Below are 26843 nucleotides of genomic sequence, written 5' to 3' on the forward strand. Positions count from 1 at the left end.
CAACCAACGGGCGTTGATGACCAGGCTGTTAAACGCCCTTTCAAAACTAACAAACAAACAATATTCCTTTCAATTTCAAATATGCACGTTTGTCGATTTTTCACTGCATAAAAATCCGGTCTGTACCAATTATTTACAAACATTTTCACAAGAACATTTAATATGTCCTCTTTACGGAAAAACATAAAAAAGAATCTTCCTTTTCGCTTACGTTTTTGAAGATGAAAAGGAAGGATACAGTTTAGAAGCCAATTACTGCCGCTTCTTCGAAAATGCTTACAAAACGCACGAACTCTGGCCTCTTCAAAGCTTAACAGTCTTCTTTTAACTTGGAGACAATTACAGGGACTTCTGGCTTTTAGTTAACGTTCTATAAGGCTCTTTAGGGAGCTACGTTCGTTAGAAGTGGCTCTCACGAACAATAATTTGAGAGATATTATTTTTAAAAATTTATTTATTGCTATATACAACTGTATTTAGTTAAAAATATACTAAGTAAATTTGATGTAAGATCAAAATGGAGTGATACAGACATGTAGAGAAACTATCTATCCATAGCACTCTAATCATATTTCTACACTAGATCTCGAAGCCATCTTTTTCAGGCATCTCAGATTATCAAGAATGGAAGGGGAAGAAAGTTAGGGGGTTTTGATGGTTAGATAGTTAATAATGGAAGGATCGATTAGTTTTTATGATATTCGCATATGAATATAAATTTGACTCATAAAAATTTGTCCGAACAACTATAAATCAATTCATTTTAGCAAATTTCATGAAAACTACTACTCCTACGATGATAAACGTATTAAACTACTTCATAGCCCATTAAACTAGCTTTGATTTGAGTGCAAATAGACATCTGTACGTCAAATGGTTTTTGAGATATAGATTTTTCAAAATAAATTTACTAACTACTGATCTTTCAGTACGTCCTGTACAACATTTTTATAAAATATTGCTTTCTAAAAAGCTATTTTTCGAGAACTATTGAATGTAAATAGTTATATTGTGGCTTACAGTTTAGCAAATTTATTCTACTTTAAATGATGTTCTCTTAGGTTTTCTATTGTTGTTGGTAGTTTTTAAGATATAGAGCTCCGAATCAAAAAATAATTTTTTTTATAAAGCCGCCATTTTTGTTCCCTCTACGTATAGTTTACAGACTCATCAATTTTGACTGGTAATTATACATAGTTTTAATTTAAGTTATTAAAAATTGGAGTGAAATAACTTACTTTTTTCTCCTGTTGAGCTCTTGTACTAATAAACTCTTTGCGATATATACATTTTTTTTTTCAAATCATCCATAATTTACATATTACTATATTTTCATACTGTTTTTTTATCTTCTTATTTCATTATTATTTACTATACATTCTCTTCCCATACCAACTATATTACTTATTACGTACCTGTATTATTTATTATTCTTAGTTTTTATTTATTATAGTCACAATCTTGTCTTGTTTATACACATCCTAAATTTTAGGCTCACATCAGGGCAGTAAGCCTAAACTCTAGGACAAAGTTCAGCACAAATAAAATAGGTTTCGCTTTTTTTTTTAATTATTTTTTTTTTATTTATTTATTTTTTTTTTACCATGACATCACGAAATGAGACCCAGACCAATTCTGATTAAGCTTCCAGATCACATCCCAAGTGAAATATTTCTTTTTTCTGAACACCTCCTGCGTTTCTTATTTTAAATCATGAGCTGAGGCAAGAAGATCTTTTACGAAATCTGGATTCTTTAGCTCCTGATGGAAGAGCTACAATTTACAATATCATTTTCAAATTCCATTGAAAGTAATCTTAAATATATCTGTTATTGTCACATCCAATTGTATAAAAAATAATACAGGTGGTCTGCCACGAGATAAATGCTCACGGGGCACCTCTTAGGGGACAAATAGTTAGACTCACCTGCTGGGTTAACAAATATGCATTATAAGACTTGAAAATGACAAATAGGTCTTATTTGGGTCTGCCTATATATACGTATAAATACCTTACTATTTATTCAAACTAATAAAAGATGGCCAAATTATAAAATATTAAAGTTTTTATTAATTTAATGATTTTACAGTTACCTCTTTAAAACACGGACGATATATTATTTCAATCTCATTTAATTACCTTTCTCTTGATTTTTAATGACCTTGTGCATGGGAATGCAAGAAAATGCAATTAAAACGCTGATAGATAATTTACGATAGGCTATTGCTATACGCCGTTTCTAAACCTCATGTGAGGCGTGTCTAAGGTGGTTAAATAACCATAAGTTTTAGAATGTCAAATTAAAAAAATAAATAAAGTTATTTATTCCGTGAAAATTAATAATTGGTAATTTCCAATAATATTTTACACAGCTAATCTATAAAAAACTTGACTCTAATAGAACAAGAAAAAAAAAACTTAACCTTCTAAAGGTGCGATTTCCATTATAGAGTTGGCTATTAATTAACTAACAACTCAGACCATGCACTAAAGAGGTATTAAACCTAACTTTCACGTACTGAAGAAATAAATTCATTCATTGCAAAATTAAACTTTCAAAACAAAAGATTTTTGGGTCCTTCCGTGCAAAATCTTCTAGTTCATGAAGGGATGGGATATCCATATCCATATTATGGAAATATCGATATTTTTTCTTCAATATTTGATACTTTGTAGCCAATAATATCCATATATTCCTGTGATGTATTGGTTTTACCAAAAATAAATTTTCTCCCAAATTTATAAAAAAGCAAAACACATATATTAATTAAATAGAAGAGGAAATAACAAAATCGATAACGTGCTCTCTAAAAACAACCATAAACCCCAAAATTTCATTTAAATTAATTTTGACATCATAAAAGAATCCAATAAATATCGATAACATCTAGAAATATCTAGGCAATAATATTGAATCGAAATATATGTTAATATAGATATAAAACTTCAGCAACAATATTTCAACATTAGTTAATCGAAATATGGATATTTCCATTAAACATTGCCAAATTTTTATATTGATTATAATAATCCACATACTTCAACATCAATATCAAGCATGTAGAAACTGTTTTACATTTGACAATTATAGATAGATATTCATATTTCATAGATTCATATTTGTTTATTAATTTAAATTTCAATCTGCACCGCTACAACCCATTAAGGGTCAGGGGTTCAGTACTTTGTAAAGAAGGATTGTTACTAAACGAACGGTTGTACAAGGAGGTGATTTGGTCAACATCACGCTCGACTAACGGATTTTTACCCAATTAAGGGGCTGGGTGGACCCTAGTAGGGCTCCAGAATCCGCGGGAGTTGATTTACGGCTACAGTGTAAAAGAAAACAATTTACTGCCCAGCCGGATTCGAACTCGGGTCCTTAGAGTTAGTAGCCACGCGCTTTACCCCGTGGCCACCTCGCTACCTCCTATCTGTTTATAACACCTTTAAACTAATTATCAATGGCTATTCCAGTTGAAAGGCGAGAATATGCAATTTGTAGAATCCCCCCTTTCTACAAAGTATAGACGAAATGTAGATTTAAATTTACTACAGTATTCCAATAATTTTATTAACAGACAAGCATTTATAATTAATATAAAACATTCTGATTAATCCTATTTATGGAATTACGATCCATCTGTCGTATAACTTTGCTATTCAACTAGAACCGGATGACGATCTTATATTCTCTCTCGGGGAAATGTTAGAATACAAAGATTTAGTTCACTCTTTTCAAAAGAGCATTCAATTCCGTTGATTGCTAAAAGTATTATATTAGAGCTGAGAATTCCAGTGTTAATCTATAACGTACTGGGGCGAACTATACAATTCAGGGCGAATTAAAAAATATTCTATGAAATTTCCGTTCCGGTTTGAAGTAGGGTGTTTATATTATGAATAGTATTTAATTTAGCACGGAAATGGTAGAACGTACGGGAAAATAGTTAAATTCTGATGAAATTGTGTGGAGTGGAAAATGAGTATTGGTAAATGGAAAATATGAATATTATTGTACGATGAGGAAAATATAATAGTCCAACGCTACGGTACATATACTTTTAGAAACGTTATAAACCAACCTCTGGAAATCCCTTATTTATGTTTTTTGAAAAGCTGATTTAGTAACTCGAATTTCAACTTAGTGACTTCATTTTTTATTCAAAATATAAAAACAAATATTTTTTAAGTACACGAAAATGCCATATCTAACACCAATGTTATTATCATTCGGTCTTTTAAATCCTCTTAACTCAATTTGCAGGACTGTGGTCCATTGGACGAAGCAAACTTATAATTGAAATTCTCCCCCACTTTTATGATATTGTTTTACCTAGAAAACGATCACTGACTATAGCTCAGGAGAGGAAATTACAGGTGTGAAAAAATAATATTGGAAGAAGTATTGTGAATGTGAGGAAAAGAATGCTTGAATCCAGAAAGAAACAGGACTCACTAACACACTGAAGATAACAAGATTGAGCAAATGGAAATGGGCAATGTTCTACGTCAGTTTTCTATCAGTTTTCTACGTTAATTATAACAGCCGTCAGAAAACTGAATCTCCTCTATTTTATCATACATTAACAAAATTAAGATTCAATGTCCTCCTAAGGGCTAAATATTGGTTTCAAATAAAGAAAAACTTTTCCAACATTTTATTTTATTTCTCCGGTTCTAATTAGTTCAATTAGACTCGGTGCAATTTATAGAGCTCATGACCACTTCCAAGTTTGGTGTTGATTGGTTGTTTATGTTATTCTATTTATATTATATAATTTCATTTACCGCAATAAACTAAATAGATGTATTATGTAATTTAATCATTAATTCAATGTGAACAAAATTAAATATTTCAATTTATATAAAACTTTCATATATATTCAAAGAATATGTAAATCTATTCAAATAATTGCGGAGTCTGCTAGATTATTTATAAATTCTTGTGCGAGGGAATTCTCAAACCAAATACCGCTTTTTGGATAATGATATTTAAAGAACATTTAGCTAATGTATAATTCATCTTCCTGCCTTTGTTATCATATGAAACTAAAATTTTCAATTGTTAATTTTAAATTCTAAAATTCTAAATGTTATAATTCTTATTCTACTAATTGTCCTAAAATGATACCCGCATTAACTACCCTCTCCCCCCCTCTTCTTCCATAGCAATGGCTTTATATATCGTTGATTTAATGCGGCATTCCAAATTAATCCAGTATTCAGGAGGCTGTGGCTTCCTGTGAGGTTTTAATGTTCACATTAAGGCCGCTAATTGCGCTTTGAATATCTCTCCAATGTGCGTTGTCGCATGCATTACATTCCGTAACGTGCGTTCTATGTTTATTGTTTAACAAAATTAAAAATAAATCGGAAAGTAAATAAAAAAAGAAATGAAACTTTGGGCTTTAACAACTACTTGAATTTTTGATTTATTATATATTTATTGTTATTTACAACTATATAAAAATATATACAACAAGTAAATTTGATGTAGGTGATATAATGACATGATACAAGCATGTGGAGAATCTACCCATTGATAGAACTCCTATAACATTTTTAGAAAAGACGATCTCAAAGCCATCTTCTTTTCAGACACCTAGGAGGATTATTAGGTAATGATAACCTAACCAGGTGGATTTGGGTGGTTGTAAAGTTTATCATGGAAGGATTGGAATCTGGTTCTGGCCATATCGGCAAGATTTGGAACATCGAGGTCTTGATGGATGACTTGATTTGTGACGAAGGAAGAAATATTAATGGAAGATTGCTGATTGACCGTGTGAATAGATGAAAGGAATATGGTCCGGGTGCGATAAAAAAAAAAACTCAAATAGTGGAATTATACTATTTTATTGAGCCAACGTTTCGCCACATGTTGCAGGGCTTCGTCAGGGCTAAAAAAGATACAAACACATAGTTACAAAAGGAAAAAAGAGAAAAAAAAAACATAAGTGTAAAATAACAGGGGTATAAAAAAAATATTAAGGTTTTTGGACTATAAGGATTGGATTTGGGGAGGAATTCGTTTAGTGGAGCCTCAAAGCTCAACTCCATATGTCCAGATAGGCCTTATAATAGTCATATAGATCAGTCTTTTGTAATGAATTGGTAGTTTGGACCGTTTGTAATAGTAGATGTTGTAAATTGACGAGCAGTTTTCTGTCTTTTCAGTCTTGTATGAGGATTCCATTTTTTTTTTTCAAACCCTTTATTTTTATATGGTTACATAATACATAATAATATAATGCAATACATTATACATATACAATTTACATTATATCTTGGTTTGCCGTATGGCATTATAAGATGAGGAAAGATGGTCTGCTGAAGGCGGTTATATATTGGTGGCATGATAGCTGGGGGGCTTACAAGAAATGGGTAGGGGCCATTCCGGCTGGTGATGATGTGAGGATTCCATGTCAGTCGTTTGTCCAGATGTAGTCCTAAGTAACGGATTTGTTCAACAGGAATAAGTGGGGTATTAATAAAAGGTTACTGTGGGGCAAGTACATTTTGTGGAATTTACTTTGATTTTAAACCTCAAATTTTGCCCATAGTCGAAGAGCTATGATGAATCTAATTGTATCAAATGATTTCTATTTCAATAATAAAGGCTAGAATAAAACTAGTGATTTTTCTATTTTTTTTTATTACGATGACTATCTATACTGTTATTCCAAATAAATTTCGAGTGTTATTCACGTAATCAGATGATACTAATTCTTAATACTATAATACTTGGTCAGGTACATATCATTTGTCTGGAGCTGGAAGGTATAATGCAAATTGAACCGAGTACTATTGGGATAACACAATCCCATTGAAATGATTCAGAGCCCACTGACTTCCCAACCGTTTTAGATAAGCACCTGTAGTTACAGGCTATGGTCGAACCAACTCGGCAATAAACTGGTTCGATTCATCTCAACCCATTCCTGGTAACTATGTAATACTCATATTGGTTATTCATGATCTTTAGTTTAACATGTTAAAGTGTTAACTTGTAAAAAGTCCTTCTTTTTCCATATTAAAACGATATAACACTTAGCATGCTTGAGAGTATGTTAATATTGGGTTTTAAAATAATCTCGGCTTTTGATCGAGTCTGGCACCCAGGACTGCTTTACAAGATCCGTAAATTCCTACCCCCTACATATTATCCCATTATCCGTTCTTATCTCTCAGACAGGTTATTTCAAGTAAATGACAACAGCGCTTATTCATCCCTGTTTCCTCAGTCTACTGGTGTACCTCAGGATAGTCTCCTTGGTCCTATCCTTTATATAGTTTTTACAGCTGACATCCCAACCCATCCTAACACTATTCTCACCACGTATGCCGATGGCACATGCCTATTGTCTGTGAATAATGACCCTTCGATTGTATCCCAATCCCTCCAATCCCACATCACCACCCTCGAAGAATGGTGCCAAAACTAGAGGATTAAAATTAATTCCAATAAATCCCACCAAATCACATTTACCCTTCGTCATAAACCTTCGTCTTGCCCTACAGTACCTTTTAATAATACCCCACTCATTCCTGTTGAACAGATCCGTTACTTAGGACTAAATCTGGACAAACGACTGACATAGAATCCTCATACAAGACTGAAAAGACCGGAAACTGCTCGTTGATTCCAACTATTACAATATTTACTAGACAAACGGTCCAAACTTCCAATCCATTACAAAAGACTGATCTACATGACTATTATAAGGCCTATTTGGACATACGGAGTTGAGCTATGGGGCTCCACGAAACCATCTAATTCCTCTCGAATCCAATCCTTACAGTCCAAAATCCTTCGTAAAATCCTTAATGGTCCTTACTTTGTCACAAATCAAATCATCTATCAGGACCTCAATGTCCCCTATGTTGCCGATTTGGCCAAAACCAGATACCAATCCTTCCATAATAAACTTCCCAACTACTCAAACCAACTCGTTTCTAACCTGGCTTCTACTTCACTACCTAATAATCCTCCTAGACGTCTAAAAAAAAGATGGCCTCGAGATCTTCTCCTTTAGAAATGTTTTTGGAGTTCTATCAATGGGTAGATTCTCCACATGTTTTTATCATGTCATAATATCACTTACAGCAAATTTACTTGATGTGTATATATGTATACAGTTGAAAATAAATTAATAAAAACAAAAAAAAATAATAATTTCGCAGAGTTTTTTATTGGTGATTTCAATAAAAACTTCAGATTCTTCTAAATATTTTCAATGAATTATATATGGCCCATTTTGATCTACTACATGTTGCCAACTTTCAAGTAATTTTTTTAATTTCGTGCTCTTGTACTTCTCGTATTTTTGCGAAATGAACTCCTCTATGTGCGTTTTTCATTCCTGGAGTGAATTCAAGTGTTTCCCGTTAAGAGAGTTTTGAAGGGCCCGAAATAAGTGAAAATTTGTTGGGGCAAGGCCTGGTGAATAGGGTGGGTAGAGGATCACATCGTTATAGTGATGGAAAGCGATGCCTTTGCGATTAGCCAATGCTGGACCCTTTTGCTCAACCGCTACCTTTACTTGTCCCAACTGGGCACAGTTCTGCGATATCCCATGTCGTAGAGTGAGGGTCATCTTTGACTGATGCTTGAATTTGGTCATCAACAATAGTTGAAGGACGACCCGAGCGCTTTGCGTCTTACGGACGGCGCTTTCTACTAAGGCATCATCGCCATACACACTGCAATTTTTGTTAACCGTCTGTGCAGCGGATTTTCTTTTTCAGAAATAAAAAATCATTAAATGACGAAAATGAATTTTTTTCTCTTCCATTTTCAGCTAGAAGAATACCACTTAAAGATAATAAATAGTACAAGAGCCAAGATGAGAAAAAAGGCAGTTATCACACCCCAATTTTTTATTACTTTAATGAAAGCTATGTATAATTAATAGTCAAAATTGATGAGTCTGCCAAGTATAGGTAGGGGGAATAAAAAATAGCGGCTGTTTCAAAACCTTAAAAAAACACTAATTTTTCATTCCGAGCTCTATATCTTAAAAAGTAGGAACTACACAAGAAAACCTAAGAGAGCGTCATTTAATGAAAAGTGAATTCGCTAAAATACGAGCACTAATAGAGTTATTGACGTTAAATAGTTTTCGAGATATAGCTTTTTAAAAAGCAACATTTCATAAAACTGTTGTATGGGACGTACTGAACGATCAGTAGTTAGTGAATTTGTTTTGAAAAATTTATATCTCAAAAACCATTTGATGTACAGCGTTTATTAGCAATCAAATTAAAGCTAGTTTAATGAGCACTAAAGTAGTTTATAATGTTTATCTTCATAGGAGTAATAGTTTACATGAAATTTTCTAAAATAAATTGATTTATAGTTGTTCGGACAAATTTTCATTTGCCAAATTTATGTTCATATGTGAATATCATAAAAACTACAACCCCATATACGAAGATAAGTGTCATGAAATACTTTATAGTAAGTTAAATTTCCTCTATTTTGAGTGTTGGCAGACATATGTGTGTCTTATGGATTTAGAGATATATATTTTCAAACATACACAGTTTTTCCTTACTTTGTCACAAATAAAATCATACATAAATACCTTAAAGTTCCCTATGTAACCGATCTAGCATGAACCAGATATCACTCCTTCCATTATAAACTCCCTAACCACTCAAAACCCCTAGTTTCTAATCTTGCATCCTCTTCCATTCCTGACAATGCTCCGAGGCGCCTGAAAAGAAGATGGCCACGAGACTTGTTTATGTCAAATGTCATTAGAGTGCTACCAATGGGTAGTTTGTCACTACTTTAACACGCCTGTAACACTCCATTTTATCTAAGATCAAATTTACTAAATGTATTATATAATATAAGTTGTAAATTTCAATAATGATATTAAAAAAAAAATTAATGCAACATCATGAATAACCCCAATAAATGAACGAATTAAATGATCTCTTTCTAATCTGAGATATCATCACATATTTTTATGCATTTAATTTTTTATTCATTTATTATTTTTTAATTGATGTTATTGTTTTTTGCAGGCACCACTTGGACCCAAGAGATGGTCTGGCTGATCGGTAATAACTTGGACTACGAAGCCAGCAAGAACAAGTTGCTACTACAGAGATTCCCATTTTTAGAGTAAGTTTATCTAACTCATTATAAGTATTCAATCAATTTTGATTTTCAAACGATTAGGAGTGCGGTTGGTAAAGAATACAAATAAGTGGAAATTTATTTATTAGTACCAACGTTTATAATAAAATATATAGGTGTGGAAATAAAAGGAGCGTTGTAGCCACGGGGTAAAGCACGTGGCTACTAACTCTAAGTCAAGCCCAGCCTTACCCGCGATTTTTTCAAGCATTTAAATATGCAATACTCACTCACAATCTCCCCAGGGCATTTGTGAGGCCCGTCAGCCAATAGGTGGCACTCACAAAAAAATAGGCGTGAGGGTGACAAACCCACACTATGAAAACCACGTCAGGAAACGCGCGATGTATTTCTAAAAAAAAAACAATTATCTTCTTATAATACTTTGACTATATTTATCTTTTAATACTGTTTTGTTTCTATAACATGGGTCTAAGCAGGATTTCGCCAAGGGAGGAGAAAACCTCAGCCCATTAAACAGACTTATATATATACGATATAAGAAACATTGGATAAAAGAAACATATGAATTTTCGCATTCCAAAAAACACCCCCACCATTTTATTTCTATTTAATAAAATTCAATCATTAGTTTTTAAATTTGTATTACCTATAATCGCAATAAATAATTGAAAATTAAACTTTAAAATCGATCATTAGCTTAATTATTATACATAAATAAATATAAACGGTTTGCTATGAGCTGATGCTCTCTTCTGGGGCTGCTGGCAAAAATATTAACCACCTCTTCTACGATGGTGGTTTTTTTTCATTTATTTTCGACAAACATTCTGAGATAATTAAACTGGCTAATTGTGAGTTACAATAGGAAGAATAAGAGAGAGAGAGAGAGAAATACTTTATTCATATATGCTGCCTAAATACATTACGTTGCTATCTCACACAGCATACTTATCAATCCTTAATCGGACATATTTACATTACATATTCATGGTATAATCTTAAAAAAAAGATATACAATAATAGGATATAATCAACATTTTTTTTTCACCACTACAGTTTCCTTTTACAATCCATTTCGGTCTGTACAACCAATACAAATGTTTCACTCACTCCCATTACAATACAAATTACAATACAAATTCGCTCTCCGGAATTCACCCTCCTAGATCCTCTTCAGTGACCCGCCAAAAAAATTCAATATAATACGGTAATGTGAGATCAGACCATCATTCATAGTAACAGCAGTAGATCAGTCTATCAAGAACAAACAACTAGATACATTTTACAAGAATAAGAATAACATATAGATTAAGAGGAAAATATAATAAAAAAAAAGAAACCCCGGTTACAGGAAATACTTGAATGAATAAATACGTTTAAAAAAAAAAACATAGTATTAATAAAATAAAATTTTATTAAAAATTTTTTTTATCATTCGTTCTCTCCATTATTTTTAGAGATAAGTATAGGAAGAATAATTGTGCTCAATGAATCTTACCTTTTTTACCGAAGAATCGACATAGATCCATCTTGTCCCTTCGCAGGTATGGTTGTGATCTTGTGATCCTTGGAGATGACAACTCAACAATGTTACCTTACAAATTATTGTATGTTTACAGGAAGAAATCAATAAAATTCACTATTTTTTCTCATTTTCTATTTTCATTTTTTATCGTTCTAATGGAATAAATATATCTCGGGAACCATAATAATAAACCAGGACAGGAGGGCAGAGGTTTACGACGGAGAGTAAAGGTGATCTGGTGGGATTTGTCAGGATTTATTTTGATTCTCCAGTTTTTACACCATTCTTCAATAGATGTTATGTGTGTCTGTAGTGTTTGTGATGCATTAGTTGGATCGTTGTTTACAGAAAGTATACATGTGTCATCAGCGTATGTTGTTAGGATTGTGTTAGGGTGGGTTGGGATGTCAGCTGTATAAACCGTAGAAAGAATGGGACCTAAGATACTACCTTGAGGAACACCGGCGGACAAAGAAAAGAGAGACGAGTAGGCTAGGTTATGATTTACTTTAAAGGTTCTATCAGTGAGGTAGGAACGGATTATAAGGAAATATGTTGGGGGTAGGAATTGACGAACTGTTAAAATTGAAGAGATGATATTATATTTTTTTTTTATTGAACTAATCAATATTGGCTAGTGAGATTTACTAAGCGCGTGTAATAAAGATGAAATTATTCATGCAAACTTCCTGGTTCTCTGGAAACAATCTAATTAATTTTCCATTGAAAGACAGAATTTCCGTAGCTTGAATACAACTGGACTTGGAATACGAGTTCCAATTTTGATCATTTAAATAATTGATGGAATCACTGATTAACTGAATCAAATTCGCTGTGATTCGGTATTAAATTTATTTGTAAATTCAATTTAAATTATTAGTTACACATCAAACTAACAAAAGCTAACAGATGCAAATTTAGGAGAGATTTCCTAACAATATGAAATTATTAGACAGGCCAGCATAGCATTCTAATGTCGAATGATACTGAGTGAAGTATTTTCAAGATTGTTGTTTGTGCATCAGTGGAATTTTAATTTATTTTAAGAAAAAATGAACAAGTAATTACACGTGCCACATAGACCCTATAGCACAAGAGAGAGAGCCCAAGAGAAGAAAAAAAGGCGTTCATTTCACCCCAATTTTTATTAATTTAATAATAACTATGTATAATTACTTGTAAAAGTGATCAGTCTGCCAACTATAGGTTGGAGAGAATAAAAATGGCGGCTGTTTCAAAACGTTAAAAAAAAAAATTAATTGTTCGTTTCGATGTATATAGTTAAAACTACCAAAGACACTAGAAAACTTAAAATAGCACCAAAAAGTAGAGTAAATTTGCTAAAATATGAGCCCTAATTCCTTTCAATTGTTCCCGATATATAGCTTTTTACAAAGCAATACGTCATAAAAAATGCGCTGAAAAATCAGTAGTTAGTGAATTTATTATGAGGAATCTATATCTAATTAAATAAATTTATTTATAGTTATTCGGAAAAAATGTTATGAGAAAAATTCATGAATATCATAAACACTACTACTCCTACAAAGATAAACGTTCTAAACTGCTTTATAGTACATTTGACAAGCTTTAATTTGAGTGCTGACTAACATTTGTATGTCTTATGGTTTCTCAAATGATTTTTCTTATAATTCACACTCATTGTCTGAACAACTATAAATCAATTTATTTTAACAAATATCATGAAAACTACTATTCGTACGAAGATAAAGGTCATAAATTACTGTATAGTGCATTTAATCCTGAGATATAGATTTCTTATATAATAAATTAGCTAACTACTAATCTTTCAGAAGATTTTAAGAAATTTTGCTTTTTAAATAGCTATCTCTCGAGAACTATTGGACGTAAATAGCTCTTTTAGGGCTAACATTTCAGCAAATTTACTCTTCTTTAAATAATGTTCTCTTAGACTTTCTGGTGTTGTATGTAGTTTTTAAGATATAGAGCTCCGAATGAAAAAACAATGTTTTTTTTAAGGTTTTGAGACAGCCGTTATTTTTATTCCCTCCAACCTATACTTGGCATACTCATCAATTTTGACTAGTAATTATACATAATTTTTATTGAAGTAATCTAAAATTACATAGTTCATAAGATATAGATTTCTCAAAATAAATTCACGAAGTACTGATTTTTCTGCGTATTTTTTTTATGAAATGTTGCTTTTTAAAGAGCTATATCTCGGGAAGTATTGAAAGTAAATAGCTCTGTTAAGGCTTATATTTCAGTGAATTTACTCTATTAAGGTGGATCCGTGCCAGTGGGTATCTCATTGGTAGGGCACTGGACTACTAACTCCTATGACCGGGTAATTATTATCACCCCCTTGCACAACCATTGTACAGTAGACTTCATTGTAACAGTCCTTCCTTACGAAATATTGCACCTTGCCTTCTATGGGTTGTTGCAGTACAAATTAAATTTTTAATTTAAAGTGGTGCCATTACCCCTTATTCCCTTAGGTACCTGAATTTCAATTGTTTTCGAGTCGAAACTTCAAAAAATCCTTATTGAACTTCTAAACTGCTTCTAAAGATAAAATAAATCTATATTTTGATCTAAATAACTATTTCCAAAGTTAAATAAATGTTTCTGTTTCTCCAGGGCTGTCGGCATCATCAGCGAAGAACAGAAGGAGGGTGGTGATGATGATGACTGGGTCTTCCAAGCGGACACCATTTCATACACCGAAGACCTTCCCTCACCGAGGTACATCAAGACTCACCTTCCTGTATCTCTTCTTCCGGAGCAGATCTGGACCGTCAAACCGAAGGTAAGGAGTAAACAGAAAATGATTCATCTCTGTCCACTGAGTCCTTATTATAACAAACAAAACTACTTAGTTATTTAGTCATTTTTTAAATATATTATTTGTCACTTTACTCAATTACGAATGATAATAATAGATGATATCAATAAAGAGTTATTGAACTGGAATATAGCGTACATTAAGGTTGGGATATGCCATACATAATAATAATAATAATACATTATTTATTCTGGGACGAGTCCCTTTAGAATAATACAGAGAAATCAATAGATGAGGGCTGAGGAGTCTCAGAGATATTTAAACAAAAAATACAAAGAAAATATAAACTGTCATAATAATAATAATAATAATTATAGGTTACTTTCTCACTTTTATTAGTTAAACAAAAAGAAAAATGAATAAATAAAAAAGAGAAAAGAGAACGATGTGAAAATAATTGAGAATGATATAATAGTTTACATACATATTTACAATTATATTAATTTACAATTTTATGGGGTCTGAATGGATAAGAAATGATTGAACAGGCGGTATTTAAAGGATGGAGGGTATTGGAACCACGGATGTTGGAAGGAATGGAGTTCCATAAGGATGAGGCTCGGATAATGAACTAAGGTTTTTTTAAAAGCAACATTCCATAAAAGATATACTGAAAAATCAGAAATGAGTTTATCTCAGGAACCATTAGACGTACAGATATCTATTAGTACTAAAATCAAAGCTAGTTAAATTTACATTACAAATTAGTTAAATATTTTATAATTTTAGTTTTTGTAGTAGTATTAGTTTTTATAATATTTGACAAAATAAACTCTCAAAATGTTAATTTCTAGTTGTTTGAATAAAATGTTGGATTTTTGACAAAATATATCTCTAGACACATAAGACGCACAATTTGCTAAAATAAATTGATCTATAGTTGTTCGGAAAAAAATTCGTATACAAATATCATAAAACCTACCTCTACGAAGGTAAAGATTATAAAATACTTTATAGCTCATTAAAATATCTTTAATTTTTTAATCCTCATTCCACCATTTTCATTTCCTCTAACTAAACACACTTAGTTTTCATTAAAGTAAAAATAATTGTGTGATATAACTGAATCTTACCTTTTTGGGCTATTGTACTCTTATTTATATCTCTTTTACGATTAGGTGTCATAACTAAACGTGTAATTTGATTCAGTAGTCTTCGATAAAACGTTTTATGAATTATTAGTATCCTATAAAATGACATTAATTTAATGATATTTTGATAATTGCGAAAATGCTGTATAAAACTCAAATAAAGGAATCACTTGTTCTTTCAATAAGGAAAAAGTCGGAAATTCATCAGAAAAAAAAAAATTGTTAATATTAATATTTTTAAATCTATATTTAGTTACGAGGAGAATAATAACTGAATAACTAAAGAAGCGAAAATTTTAATCGTTTTCAAAGAATTAATTAATTTTTTTAATTAATATTTTACTTATGTAAATGTCATTTCAATTTCAAGGTAATTAAAGAGGAAATGGAATTTAAAAATCCAAGTGGCTGTTAATTAAACTCCCAACTTTCAAATTCTAAATTAGTTTTTTTTTTTTATTATAACAGGAAAAACACTTATGTACTAATATGCAGACATTATTATAAAAAATAATTAATTACTATTAAATAAATCAAATGGTATCCTTATTACGTCTCAACATTCTTTATTATATCAACAGTCCAACGTTTCGGCCATCCTCAAGGACAATCTAAACAGCTTATTATGGATTCATTTGTAACAATTTTAAAAACAACATTATTATTAATAATACACCATAGTTTAAATATAAATTCAAACCTCACATCAAAATTTTAAAAAATGTTTTACAGGCTATTTTTCCCTAGGTTATCAAATTTAAGTCAAAATCAGACCATGAAAAAGTCAATTAATAGAAAATCAAATTAATTATTAATAATCTTATCTAAGCTTATGTCTAGTTAGCTATTTTTTAAACCTTCATTAATTTTTAAAACTTTAATTTTAGATTAAAACTATACTGTCCACTATCAGATAACCAAACTATTTATAACCTTCCACACACTTAGGTTAGGCTTATTATTATTTTAATTCAAATTATAATTTGGTCTCAATTTTTATTTATTCCAATTATTAAAATTAATTGTAACAAAAATTTTTCATAAATTTATTTTACTTAAAATCTCTTCATAATGTTGGTTCAAATTCCTTTTCTCTGTTTTAAAATTAACTGTATAATTGATGTTCTCTGATATTATAAATTGACTCAAGTATTTTTCTTTTCAACATATTGTTTTCTTTATGTAAAATTATGGTGATATCAAAATCAAAATTGTGCTGTTTTATTGGGACCCTTCTACTTATTTATTGTATTATTTCTGTGTTGATATATTTTATCCCCCAACAATTGCTTTGTTTCACCTATATAGAAAGCTGGAACAATTGATTAATTACATAAATATTAATGATTTTTAACTTTATCTTTAATAACTTAAAAATATAAACGAAATCTAGTTCGTCATGATGTATTACTAGTTGACAGCAGATAGATACGAGGAGAAGATAGAGGAAGTGGGATCAGCAAGCATACACAAATAATCAAATCTAATTTATAATGAGGTGTGGATAGTTGACCGTAGATTAATGCTTGGAGAAGTTTGTCGGGGGGTGCGGTTAGCAAAGAACAACATAAATAAACAAAACCATATTTATTTATTTTATGCCGACGTTACAGACGCAGTTACAAACCTGCCTTCTACGCCACAACCCTTGATGAAGACCTGAAACTCAGGTCAAAACGTTGGCATAAAATAAATAAATATGGTTTTGTTTATTTATGTTGTTCTTTGCTGACCTCGTCCCCCGACAAACTTCTCCAAGCAAATCTAATTTATTTTTTCCGACGTTTCGACCTGAATTTAAGGACTACATCATGGCAGAAAAAAAAAATGTAATAACAAACAATTCTGAGATACATAAAAAAATAAAAATAATAATAAATAAACATGTGAATATACATGATAACAATTTAAGCAAATAGTAGATTAAGAAATCAATCATTTAGATCAATTAAAAAATGATATTTTACAGGTAAGAATTATACAAAATAATTATAAAAAAATTAAAAACCAACCAGTGTTCAAGTTAATAAAGAAATAAACATTATAAAATATGTAAGTAATGTCTAAAAATAATAAAAAACATTTAAAGCAACAAAACATTTAAAACATTTCATGTCAATGCTTTTAGTATCGACTACAATAGTTTCTGGTTATGTATATTTGCAAGTTTGTTTATTATTATTTTTATTTATTTTTTATAAATTGTTGAGGTTAGACAACTTCCAAACATGAATATTCATCTATTCTATATTTTTTTCATTTTACAATGTTTCGGAAAATCGTCCCATAGATCTGTGGTTGGGCACATTTTTAATAATGTGAGATATATTGGCGGTGCCGGTTCGTACCTGGCCTGGGACGTTGACTTTTTTCATTGAGTTACGGTCCGCAAAAATAAAAAAACTTTGACCTTCAACCATGTTGGAAATCATGGGAATGCAAATGAATGAATTTATAACTGGCTATATGGAAAAATCCCAATGCCATTGAAATATTAAAAAAAAAAAAAATACAATCTTGTCATATTGTCAATTTCACTATTGAAATCATGTTATCAATGTATCATGGTTGAAGATTTTTTTTTTACACTAAAACATTTTTTAACCATAATACTCGTGTAAATATTTTTTTGTTTATCTTTCTTTTTTTTTTTTTTTTGTCAGGAATGTCATGTGTTGCTATCTGTCGTATAAATTACAAGCGTGTTGTGGAACCGTTTGTAAGTCATATGAATGTGGTCCTGTACAGTCGGAATGCATAGGTCGGTGTGAATGGTCTCGTTTAAAACGTAGAGTGTTGAGTTCGTTGCCAGTCTTAAAAATTGTGATTGAAAAGTTTGTATTTTCTGAATCTGTGTTTTTTTAGCAGGTCCATAAATTTGGCAGGCGTAAGCCCATGTGGGTTTTAGTAAATAATTGTATACGTTAGGTTTTTGTCTGCGCAATAATTTACAATGTCTGTGTAGTATAGAATATAATTGTCTCAGTCGGAAATTTAGCGTCTTGACGTGTGGGCTCCATATCAAACTTCTGTCATACAATGGATAGGATGGATGAAATGATTTCAATAGTGAAATTGAAAATATAAAAACATTGTAAAGGTGCATGACATGAATATGGGACAATTGTTCCGAAACGTTGTAAAATGAAGATAAATATATTAGAATAGAATATATTCATCTTTGGAAGTTTTTTAACCTCAACAGTTTATAAAAAATAATATAATTAAACTTCCTAAAAAAGAAAATCCAGAATATTATTTTATTAATTGAAGAAGATGGTCGGGGGAGGGGGGGGGAGGGAGTGCGGCCAGATAAAACAACATAAATAAACAAACAAATATTTATTTATGCCGACGTTTCGACCTTAGTATCAGGTCATCATGAGGGTTTTGTGCGAGGAATCTTGGCTATTAACACTAACGAAAACCTGATTGAAAACCTGAAATGAAGACCTGAAACTCAAGTCAAAACGTCGAAATAATTAAATATTTTTCTGTTTATTTATATTGTTTTTGTTGACCGCTTCCCTCATCTTCTCCAATCAGTAATCTACAGTCAACTATCTATACCTCAATATTACTTTTATGTTTCTTTGAATTATGGTTGTTATCTAGTTTTGTTTTTCTACCTTGATGAAGGTTTGAAATTCAGGCTGAAACGTCAGAACAAATAAGTAAATTTGTTTATATATATATTTTAGCTGACCGTACCCTCTGACCATCTTTCCCTTGTGAAATCTAGTTCGATTCGCGCTTAAAGATGAAAGATGCCTTATTTCATTCACTCTCTAGGAGTTTTTATGTTACGAATTATTTTTTTCTTATACCATCGGCTTTCAGTTTAGTCTCAGTATTAGACGCCAATTTTTTTTATTATTTCCTAATTAGTAATTGGTTTAATAGTTGCTAAAACCGAAGAGCACATCTAGTTAAATAAAAATATATACAGAGTAAAAAATATTTCTTCACACACATCCAATGCATCTGATCACTGATCAGAAAAAGAAAATACAAAAGATAAAATAGAATGCGATACAAAAGGTTAAAAAAATGGTATTAATTATAGTGTAATAGACTGTAGATAATTCCCAAGGACACCTGGTAAGATATAGTATTTGCCCTTGACTATCGTAGTTTATTTACTGTAATTTATAGCGACAATGTTGGGTGTGGATTTCCTATGCAATCCCTAGATCCTATTGAGTAACGTCTATTACACAAGACACTACACAAGGAAATAACAAAGAGAAATAGATACATATCTAAGCTCAAGTAAGCATGAAAAGCCTGAAAATTGTAACACAACATAGTTTATAATATCCAAATAGCTATGCGTAGAAAGGTTTCGAAATAAATACGGATAAAACAAAATATATGGTTAGCAGTAGAAACGATAGCAGTAGAGATTTCGATGATATAGATATAGGATGAAATACATTTGAACAGGTAGATAACTTTAAACATTTAAGTAAAGACAAATCTACATGACTGTAATAAGGCCAATCGGGACATATGGAGTTGAGCTTTGGGGCTCCTTACTTTGTCGCAAGTTAAATCATACATAAAGACCTTAATGTTCCCTATGTAACCGATCTTTTCCGTACCAGATATCACTGCTTTTATTATAAGCTCCCTAACCACTCAAACCCCCTAGTTTATAACCTTCCATTCTCTTCCATTCCTGACAGTCCTCCGAGGCACCTAAAAAGAAGATGGCCACGAGACCTGGTAATGTAAAACGTCATTAGAGTGCTACCAATGGGTAGTTTCTCTGCACGTCTGTAACACTCCATTTTAACTGAGGTCAAATTTACTAAATGTAATATAATGTTCAGTTGTAAATAGCAATAAATGAATATTTAAAAAAAAGATTTAACTTCTACCATGGCCTATTTGGACATACGGAGTTGAGTTATGGGGCTCCACTAAACCATCTAATTCCTCTCGAATCCAATCCTTACAGTCCAAAACCCTTAATGCTACTTACATTGTCACAAATCAAATCATCCATCAGGACCTCAATGTCCCCTATGTTGCCGATTTGGCCAGAACCAGATACCAATCCTTCCATAATAAACATCCCAACCCATCCTAACACTATTCTCACCACGTATGCCAATGACACATGCCTATTGTCAGTGAATAATGATCCTTCCATTGTATCCCTCAATCCCACATTACCACCTTCGAAGAATGGTGCCAAAACTGGAGGATTAAAATAAATTCCAATAAATCCCACCAAATCACATTTACCCTTCGTCGTAAACCTTCGTCTTGCCCTACAGTATCTTTTAATAATACCCCACTCATTTCTGTTGATCAGATCCGTTACTTAGGACTAAATCTGGACAAGCGACTGACATGGAATTCTCACACAAGACTGAAAAGACAGGAAACTGCTCGTCGATTCCGACTATTACAGCATTTACTAGACAAACGGTCCAAACTTCCAATCCATTACAAAAGATTGATCTACATGACAATTATAAGGTATATTTGGACATACGGAGTTGAGCTATGGGGCTCCACTAAACCATCTAATTCCTCTCAAATCCAATCCTTACAGTCCAAAATCCTTATTGCTCCTTACTTTGTCACAAATCAAATCATTCATCAGGACCTCAATGTCCCCTATGTTGCCGGTTTGGCCAGAACCAGATACCAATCCTTCCATAATAAACATCCCAATCACCCAAACCAACTCGTTTCTATCCTGGCTTCTCCTTCACTACCTTATAATCCTCCTAGACATCTGAAAAGAAGATGGCCTCGAGATCTTTTGCTTTAAATGTTTTTAGAGTTCTCCACATGTTTTTATCATGTCATAATATCACTTACAGCAAATTTACTTGATGTATATATATGTATACAGTTGTAAATATCAATAAACAAATTATTAAAAAAAAAATTTCTACCATAACTATTTTCCAATTTCGAAATAGCTTAGCTCAGGCCCTCTCTCCAAAAACTTAAAAGTTATAATTTACAAAACTATTTTCCTTCCCACTGTTCTTCATGGATGCGAAACGTGGCCTCTTATACTAAAGGGAGGACTAATAAATTATGTAGAAGGCTTCACAACGTTAAATTGAGGGAACTGGACATAATTTAAGCATTGTGGCGAATAAGATGGGCACGTAAGGTTGTGGGATTTAGTAACGAAAGGATCTCTAAAATGTTAATAAACAATGAACCGAAGTGTATACGTCTGAAGGGTGGACCAAAACGTAGTTGGGATGAAGACTATACAAGGTTGAATTGAGGGAACTTTTTTTTTAAAATGACTCCTCCGCAGGTTTTCCTATACAGCTGACATCCCAACAACTCCTAACACTATCCTTACCACGTATGCTGATCACACATGTGTGCTCACAGTTAGTAATAACCCTTTAATTGCATCCCAAACCTTCCAGTCCCATATCACAACCTTCGTAGAATCGTGCTAAATTTGAGGATAAAAATAAATCCCAACAAATCCCATCAAATCACCTTTAGTCTTCGTCATAAACCTGCCGACTGTTCTATAGTATACTTTAATAATGTGGATCTTACCCCTGTAGACAGATCCGCTACCTTGGACTACATCTTGACAAATGACTAACCTGGAATCCTCACACAAGACTGAAAAGACTGAAAACTACACGCAGATTCCGACTATTACAGCACTTACTGGACAAACGGTCCAAACTTCCAACTCATTACAAATGACTGATCTACATGACAATAATAAGGCCCATCTGGACATACGGAGTTGAGCTTTGGGGTTCCATTAAACCTTCGAATTCCTCTCGTATCCAATCCTTACAATCCAAAATCCTTCGTAAAATCCTAAATGCACCTTACTTTGTTAGAAATAAAACCTAAATGTTCCTTATGTAACCGCTCTAGCCCGAACCCGATATCATTCCTTCCATAATAAACTCCCTAACCACCCAAACCCACTAGTTTCTATTTTTGATTGCTAGCAATCCTCCAAGGCGCCTGAAAAGAAGATGGCCTAATGACCTTATATTGTAAAATGTTTTTAGAGTTCTACCAATGGGTAGTTTTTCTACATGCTATATCGTATCTTTATGATCTTACTTTCAATTTGCTTGTTGTATTTTATATACAGTTGTAAATGTCAATAAATAAAAATATAAATGACTCCTTTCCTGGTCATTTCTGACATACGGGTGAGGGAGGGTTATCTAGAGGAGACGAACCTATTCTACTCATGTTGGGACAGCCACGAAATGAAAAGGGTCTACCACCTCCTCCCCTGGCCGCATTTGTGACGTTCACAGTTCTCAGGCTGCTATAAACTTCTGCTCAAGCACCGGAGCCACGGATGGCTCTAAATTGAGGGAACTATACCCGGTAAAAATAATTCAGCTTAGAGCATAGCGGTGAATAAGATGGGTGTGTAAGGTTGTGGGACTTAGTAACGAGCAGATTCCTAAAATTTTATTTTTTTTTTATTGTTTATTTATTGTATTTTGTACAAATAATACAATAGGTAATTATGAAGAATGTTTCATATAAACTTGAAAATCTTGGGTAGGAACCACGCATTGGAGGTACTTCAAACATTAATTTAAACTAGAAGGTCTCGTGGCCATCTTCTTTTCAGACGCCTCGGAGGATTATCAGGGATTGTTAAGGATGAAAGATAAAGAATTAATGGGTTAGGATGGTTAAGGAGTTTGGAATGAAAAGACCCATATCTGTTTTGGGCCAAATCTGCAACGAATGGGAGGTTAAGGTCTTTGTGAATGAGTTTATTTGTGACGTAATAAGGAGCATCAAGGATTTTACGTAGGATTTTGGATTGTAACGATTGGATGCGGGAAGAATTTGATGGTTTGGTGGATTCCTAGAGCTCAATTCCATATGTCCAAATTGGTCTGATTATTGTAGTGAATACTAATTTTTTGTAGTGAATGGGAAGTTTAGAGCGTTTGTCAAGTAAGTGTTGTAGCAATCGGAATCTATGAGCAGTTTCTTGTCGTTTCAGTCTTGTATGTGGATTCCAAGTAAGTCTCTTGAAAATTTTATTAAAAACAGAACCGACAAGTAAACGTCCGAAGGGTAGTAGACCGAAACTTAGATGGGAAACGTTGACTGTTCTTTCAAACAAGAGCCTAGCGATAATAATGGCTAACATAATTATAAAATAATGTATCCGTGTAGTATTAACAATACTTTTACCACCCAAACCATCCTAAAGCTTTTGCAGTAATCTGTGATGTTTTGGAGAGTTGTCATGGAAGAAAAAAATCCTTGATATGGGACCTTTGTCCTTGTTTTCAGCCCGAAAGGGGGGAGGGGGAGGCCTAACCCTCCAGAAACAATTAAATTCCATTACAGAGGGACCGGGACCTGTTAGGGAGAGTTTGAATTAAATCCAACACGGCTTTCATAATTAATTAATTTATTTATTTCGAAGTAGAGCCTGGCATTGACATAGAGGTACTAAAGGTCCAGTTGAAGATGTGCCTGTATCAGTCGAGCGCTATCTTCAGTCAGTTCATTGAACCTGGCCAGTATCACCAAGACACCAAAAATAATTAAAATATTTACTTGCTAACTACGGGAGATTCTAATTCATGTACCAAGTGAGCATTTCCACTCGCATTTTACGTTTTAGATATCACATCACCAAGCAAAAACCACAAAAAAAACTACCGTTCATCCAATTTAGGTAAAATGATGATGTGGTTTTGTACTTAGATGATGTTATATCAATTTTACCAAATTCCAATAACTACTTTTGCACCCGCCTGCGCAAACGTATTATAACTTATACTACTTTACCCCTGCGAGAACTCTTGTATTAGATATGTTTCCTTCTTCTCTTTAATTTATTCGAAATATAATCCATATCATACTAATTTGTGTAAACAATATACTATTATCAAGAAAATCTAATTAACTCACACAACTGGTAAAGCTGCATACTTTATAAAGATTATCTTTGAGTAATAGTTTACGTAATAAGTAATCACCATGTCCCGTTTCAGTTTTACTGTTAAGATTAATCTATCCGTAAACTTATATTAGCTCTGAATTGTTCCAACTGAGATATAATAGCTAAGCCATACATGAATGATGTTTTAGACGAGCTACGAATTTTTGGTGGGCATGAATAATTTGAGAAATTTGCTCAAAAAAACATTGCATATTTTTATATAAACACAGATGAACATTTTTAACTGAACTGAGAGCCTCAGTGAAAGACTTTCCTCTTTCCAGGTATAATATGCGCTGGGAAAATTATTTTTGGGTTGGAATGATTACAGAAATATATTTGAAGTCTATATTTAACAAAGAAATTGCATGCATTAAACAGAACGAAAATGTAATGAATACATACATATAAACAAAATGAAAGAATTATAAAACAAATTAATCTTATTCATTAATGAAAAGGAAAAACGACTTAATACTTTACAAACACAAACTAATTTTATAATAAAAAAACAAAGGAAAAATGTCTTCAATGTGCCTTGAGCAAATATTTGTAAATGTTTTTATTTAATCTGACCAGATGACAGCTGAGAGTTCTGGAAGCACACAGAATAGGGGCCCCTGTGTGAGATAATATGAGATATTCACATTTATACTAAAATAAGAATAAAAAAAAATTAAACACATAAAAATAAATAAATCTATCTTAAAATATATACAACAGGAGGGTAAGAAAATGAACATAATCAATTTATGTGTTTGTAAGAAATAAATTATAAAATAAAATGTGGTGTCGGATTTAAGTAATCCGATTTTCTTGGTTAAATTTTGGATTTATATAAAGTCGGGGTCCGGGGTCTCATTTTCTAATGCCCCCCCTTGCCGCGAACACCGGAAGACCCCGAAGACACCGCGACTGCAATGCCGCCCCAGCCTAAGCATCATGCAGGCTAGGACCTGGCCTACCCCTACCATCACGCCAGGCTCCAGGACACGTTGGCCAGCCCTTGAAGAGTAAAGACGTCTTTTCAGACACCTCGGCAGGGATACATGGTGTTCACCATATTCTCCAACCGCTGAACTTGCACAGGAAGCGGCTAGGATACGTCACCGCGGCGGCGAAGACGTCAATCAGATAAGCCATGAGACCACCCCAATGCTCTGTTTTGTATTATTACATATAAATTATTTTAAACTAACTCACTAATATCATCTGCCCCTCCAGGGAATTAATCTGACAAATTAAAAGAAATACATGCATGTTAATTAGCGGAAAGTGTCTCACAATTTTAGCCCCCTTTTCCACACAAATTTAATTTAATCATAAAATTACATTCGGGACACCTGCAGTATAGCACGGGCAGGTCCCGATGTAAACATGTGGTCTTAATTTTTTTTGACGTGACAACGTCTTATAAATCATTTTTCGGGATGCCATGTTAGAAAAAGTGTCCCGTAACGGAAATTGACTTCGTTTAACATATGGATATTATATCATATGTATAAAAATTAATTAATGTATAACCAAGCAAAAATAAATATCTGAATTCAATATGTGAACTGGTTTATTATTTCAAATATATAACATTGGATTGATTTTAATTTATATTTATGTAATATTAGCATAGAGTATACGTTGTCACGGTAATATGTCGCCTCGGCGCGAAGCGCCGAGGCCTACACGGGCACGGTTTTTTTAAGTACAAATTTTTTTATTCTGTTTTTTAGATATTATAATCTGCCACAAAATGGAGGGCAATAGGGAATAGTGATTAATAATCACATTTATACTAAAATAAGAATAAAAAAAAAAATTAAACACATAAAAATAAATAAACCTCTCTTAAAATATATACAACAGGAGGATAAAGAAAATAAACATAATCAATTTATGTGTTTGTAAGAAATAAATAATAAAATATAATGTGGTCTTAATTTTTTTTAAGTTTAAAGTTTTTTATTCTGTTTTTTAGATATTATAATCTGCCGGCATTTATATTATACAAAACGGGCAATAGGTAATAGTGATTAATAATCACATTTATGCTAAAATAAGAATAAAAAAAAAATTAAACACATAAAAATAAATAAATCTCTCTTAAAATATATACAACAGGAGGGTAAAGAAAATGAACATAATCAATTTATGTGTTTGTAAAAAATAAATAAATAAAATAAAAATATAATATCTAGTCACATTTACACTCTGTGGTCTCAATTAGAACAGATAAGTTATACCATGTATGTGTAATGTATATATGTCCAATTACGGATTGATAAGTATGCTGTGTGAGATAGCAACCTAATGTATTTAGGCAGCATAGATG

The 26843-nt window shown here is 32.3% G+C and overlaps 1 protein-coding gene across 1 annotated transcript in view; it reads left to right on the forward strand.

Annotated features, from left to right (window-relative positions):
• Positions 1–26843, forward strand: part of LOC106679295 (luciferin sulfotransferase) — an 82589-nt gene that overhangs the window by 49586 nt on the left and 6160 nt on the right. The window contains exons 3-4 of the mRNA XM_014418368.2: positions 10040–10139; positions 14272–14440. Of these exons, the coding sequence (XP_014273854.1) occupies positions 10040–10139; positions 14272–14440 (269 nt within the window). The remainder of the gene's footprint in view (positions 1–10039; positions 10140–14271; positions 14441–26843) is intronic.

Source organism: Halyomorpha halys, unplaced genomic scaffold (genome assembly GCF_000696795.3).
Source record: "Halyomorpha halys isolate HHAL.00 unplaced genomic scaffold, Hhal_1.1 Scaffold193.1, whole genome shotgun sequence".
NCBI classification, from domain to species: Eukaryota; Metazoa; Arthropoda; class Insecta; order Hemiptera; family Pentatomidae; genus Halyomorpha; species Halyomorpha halys.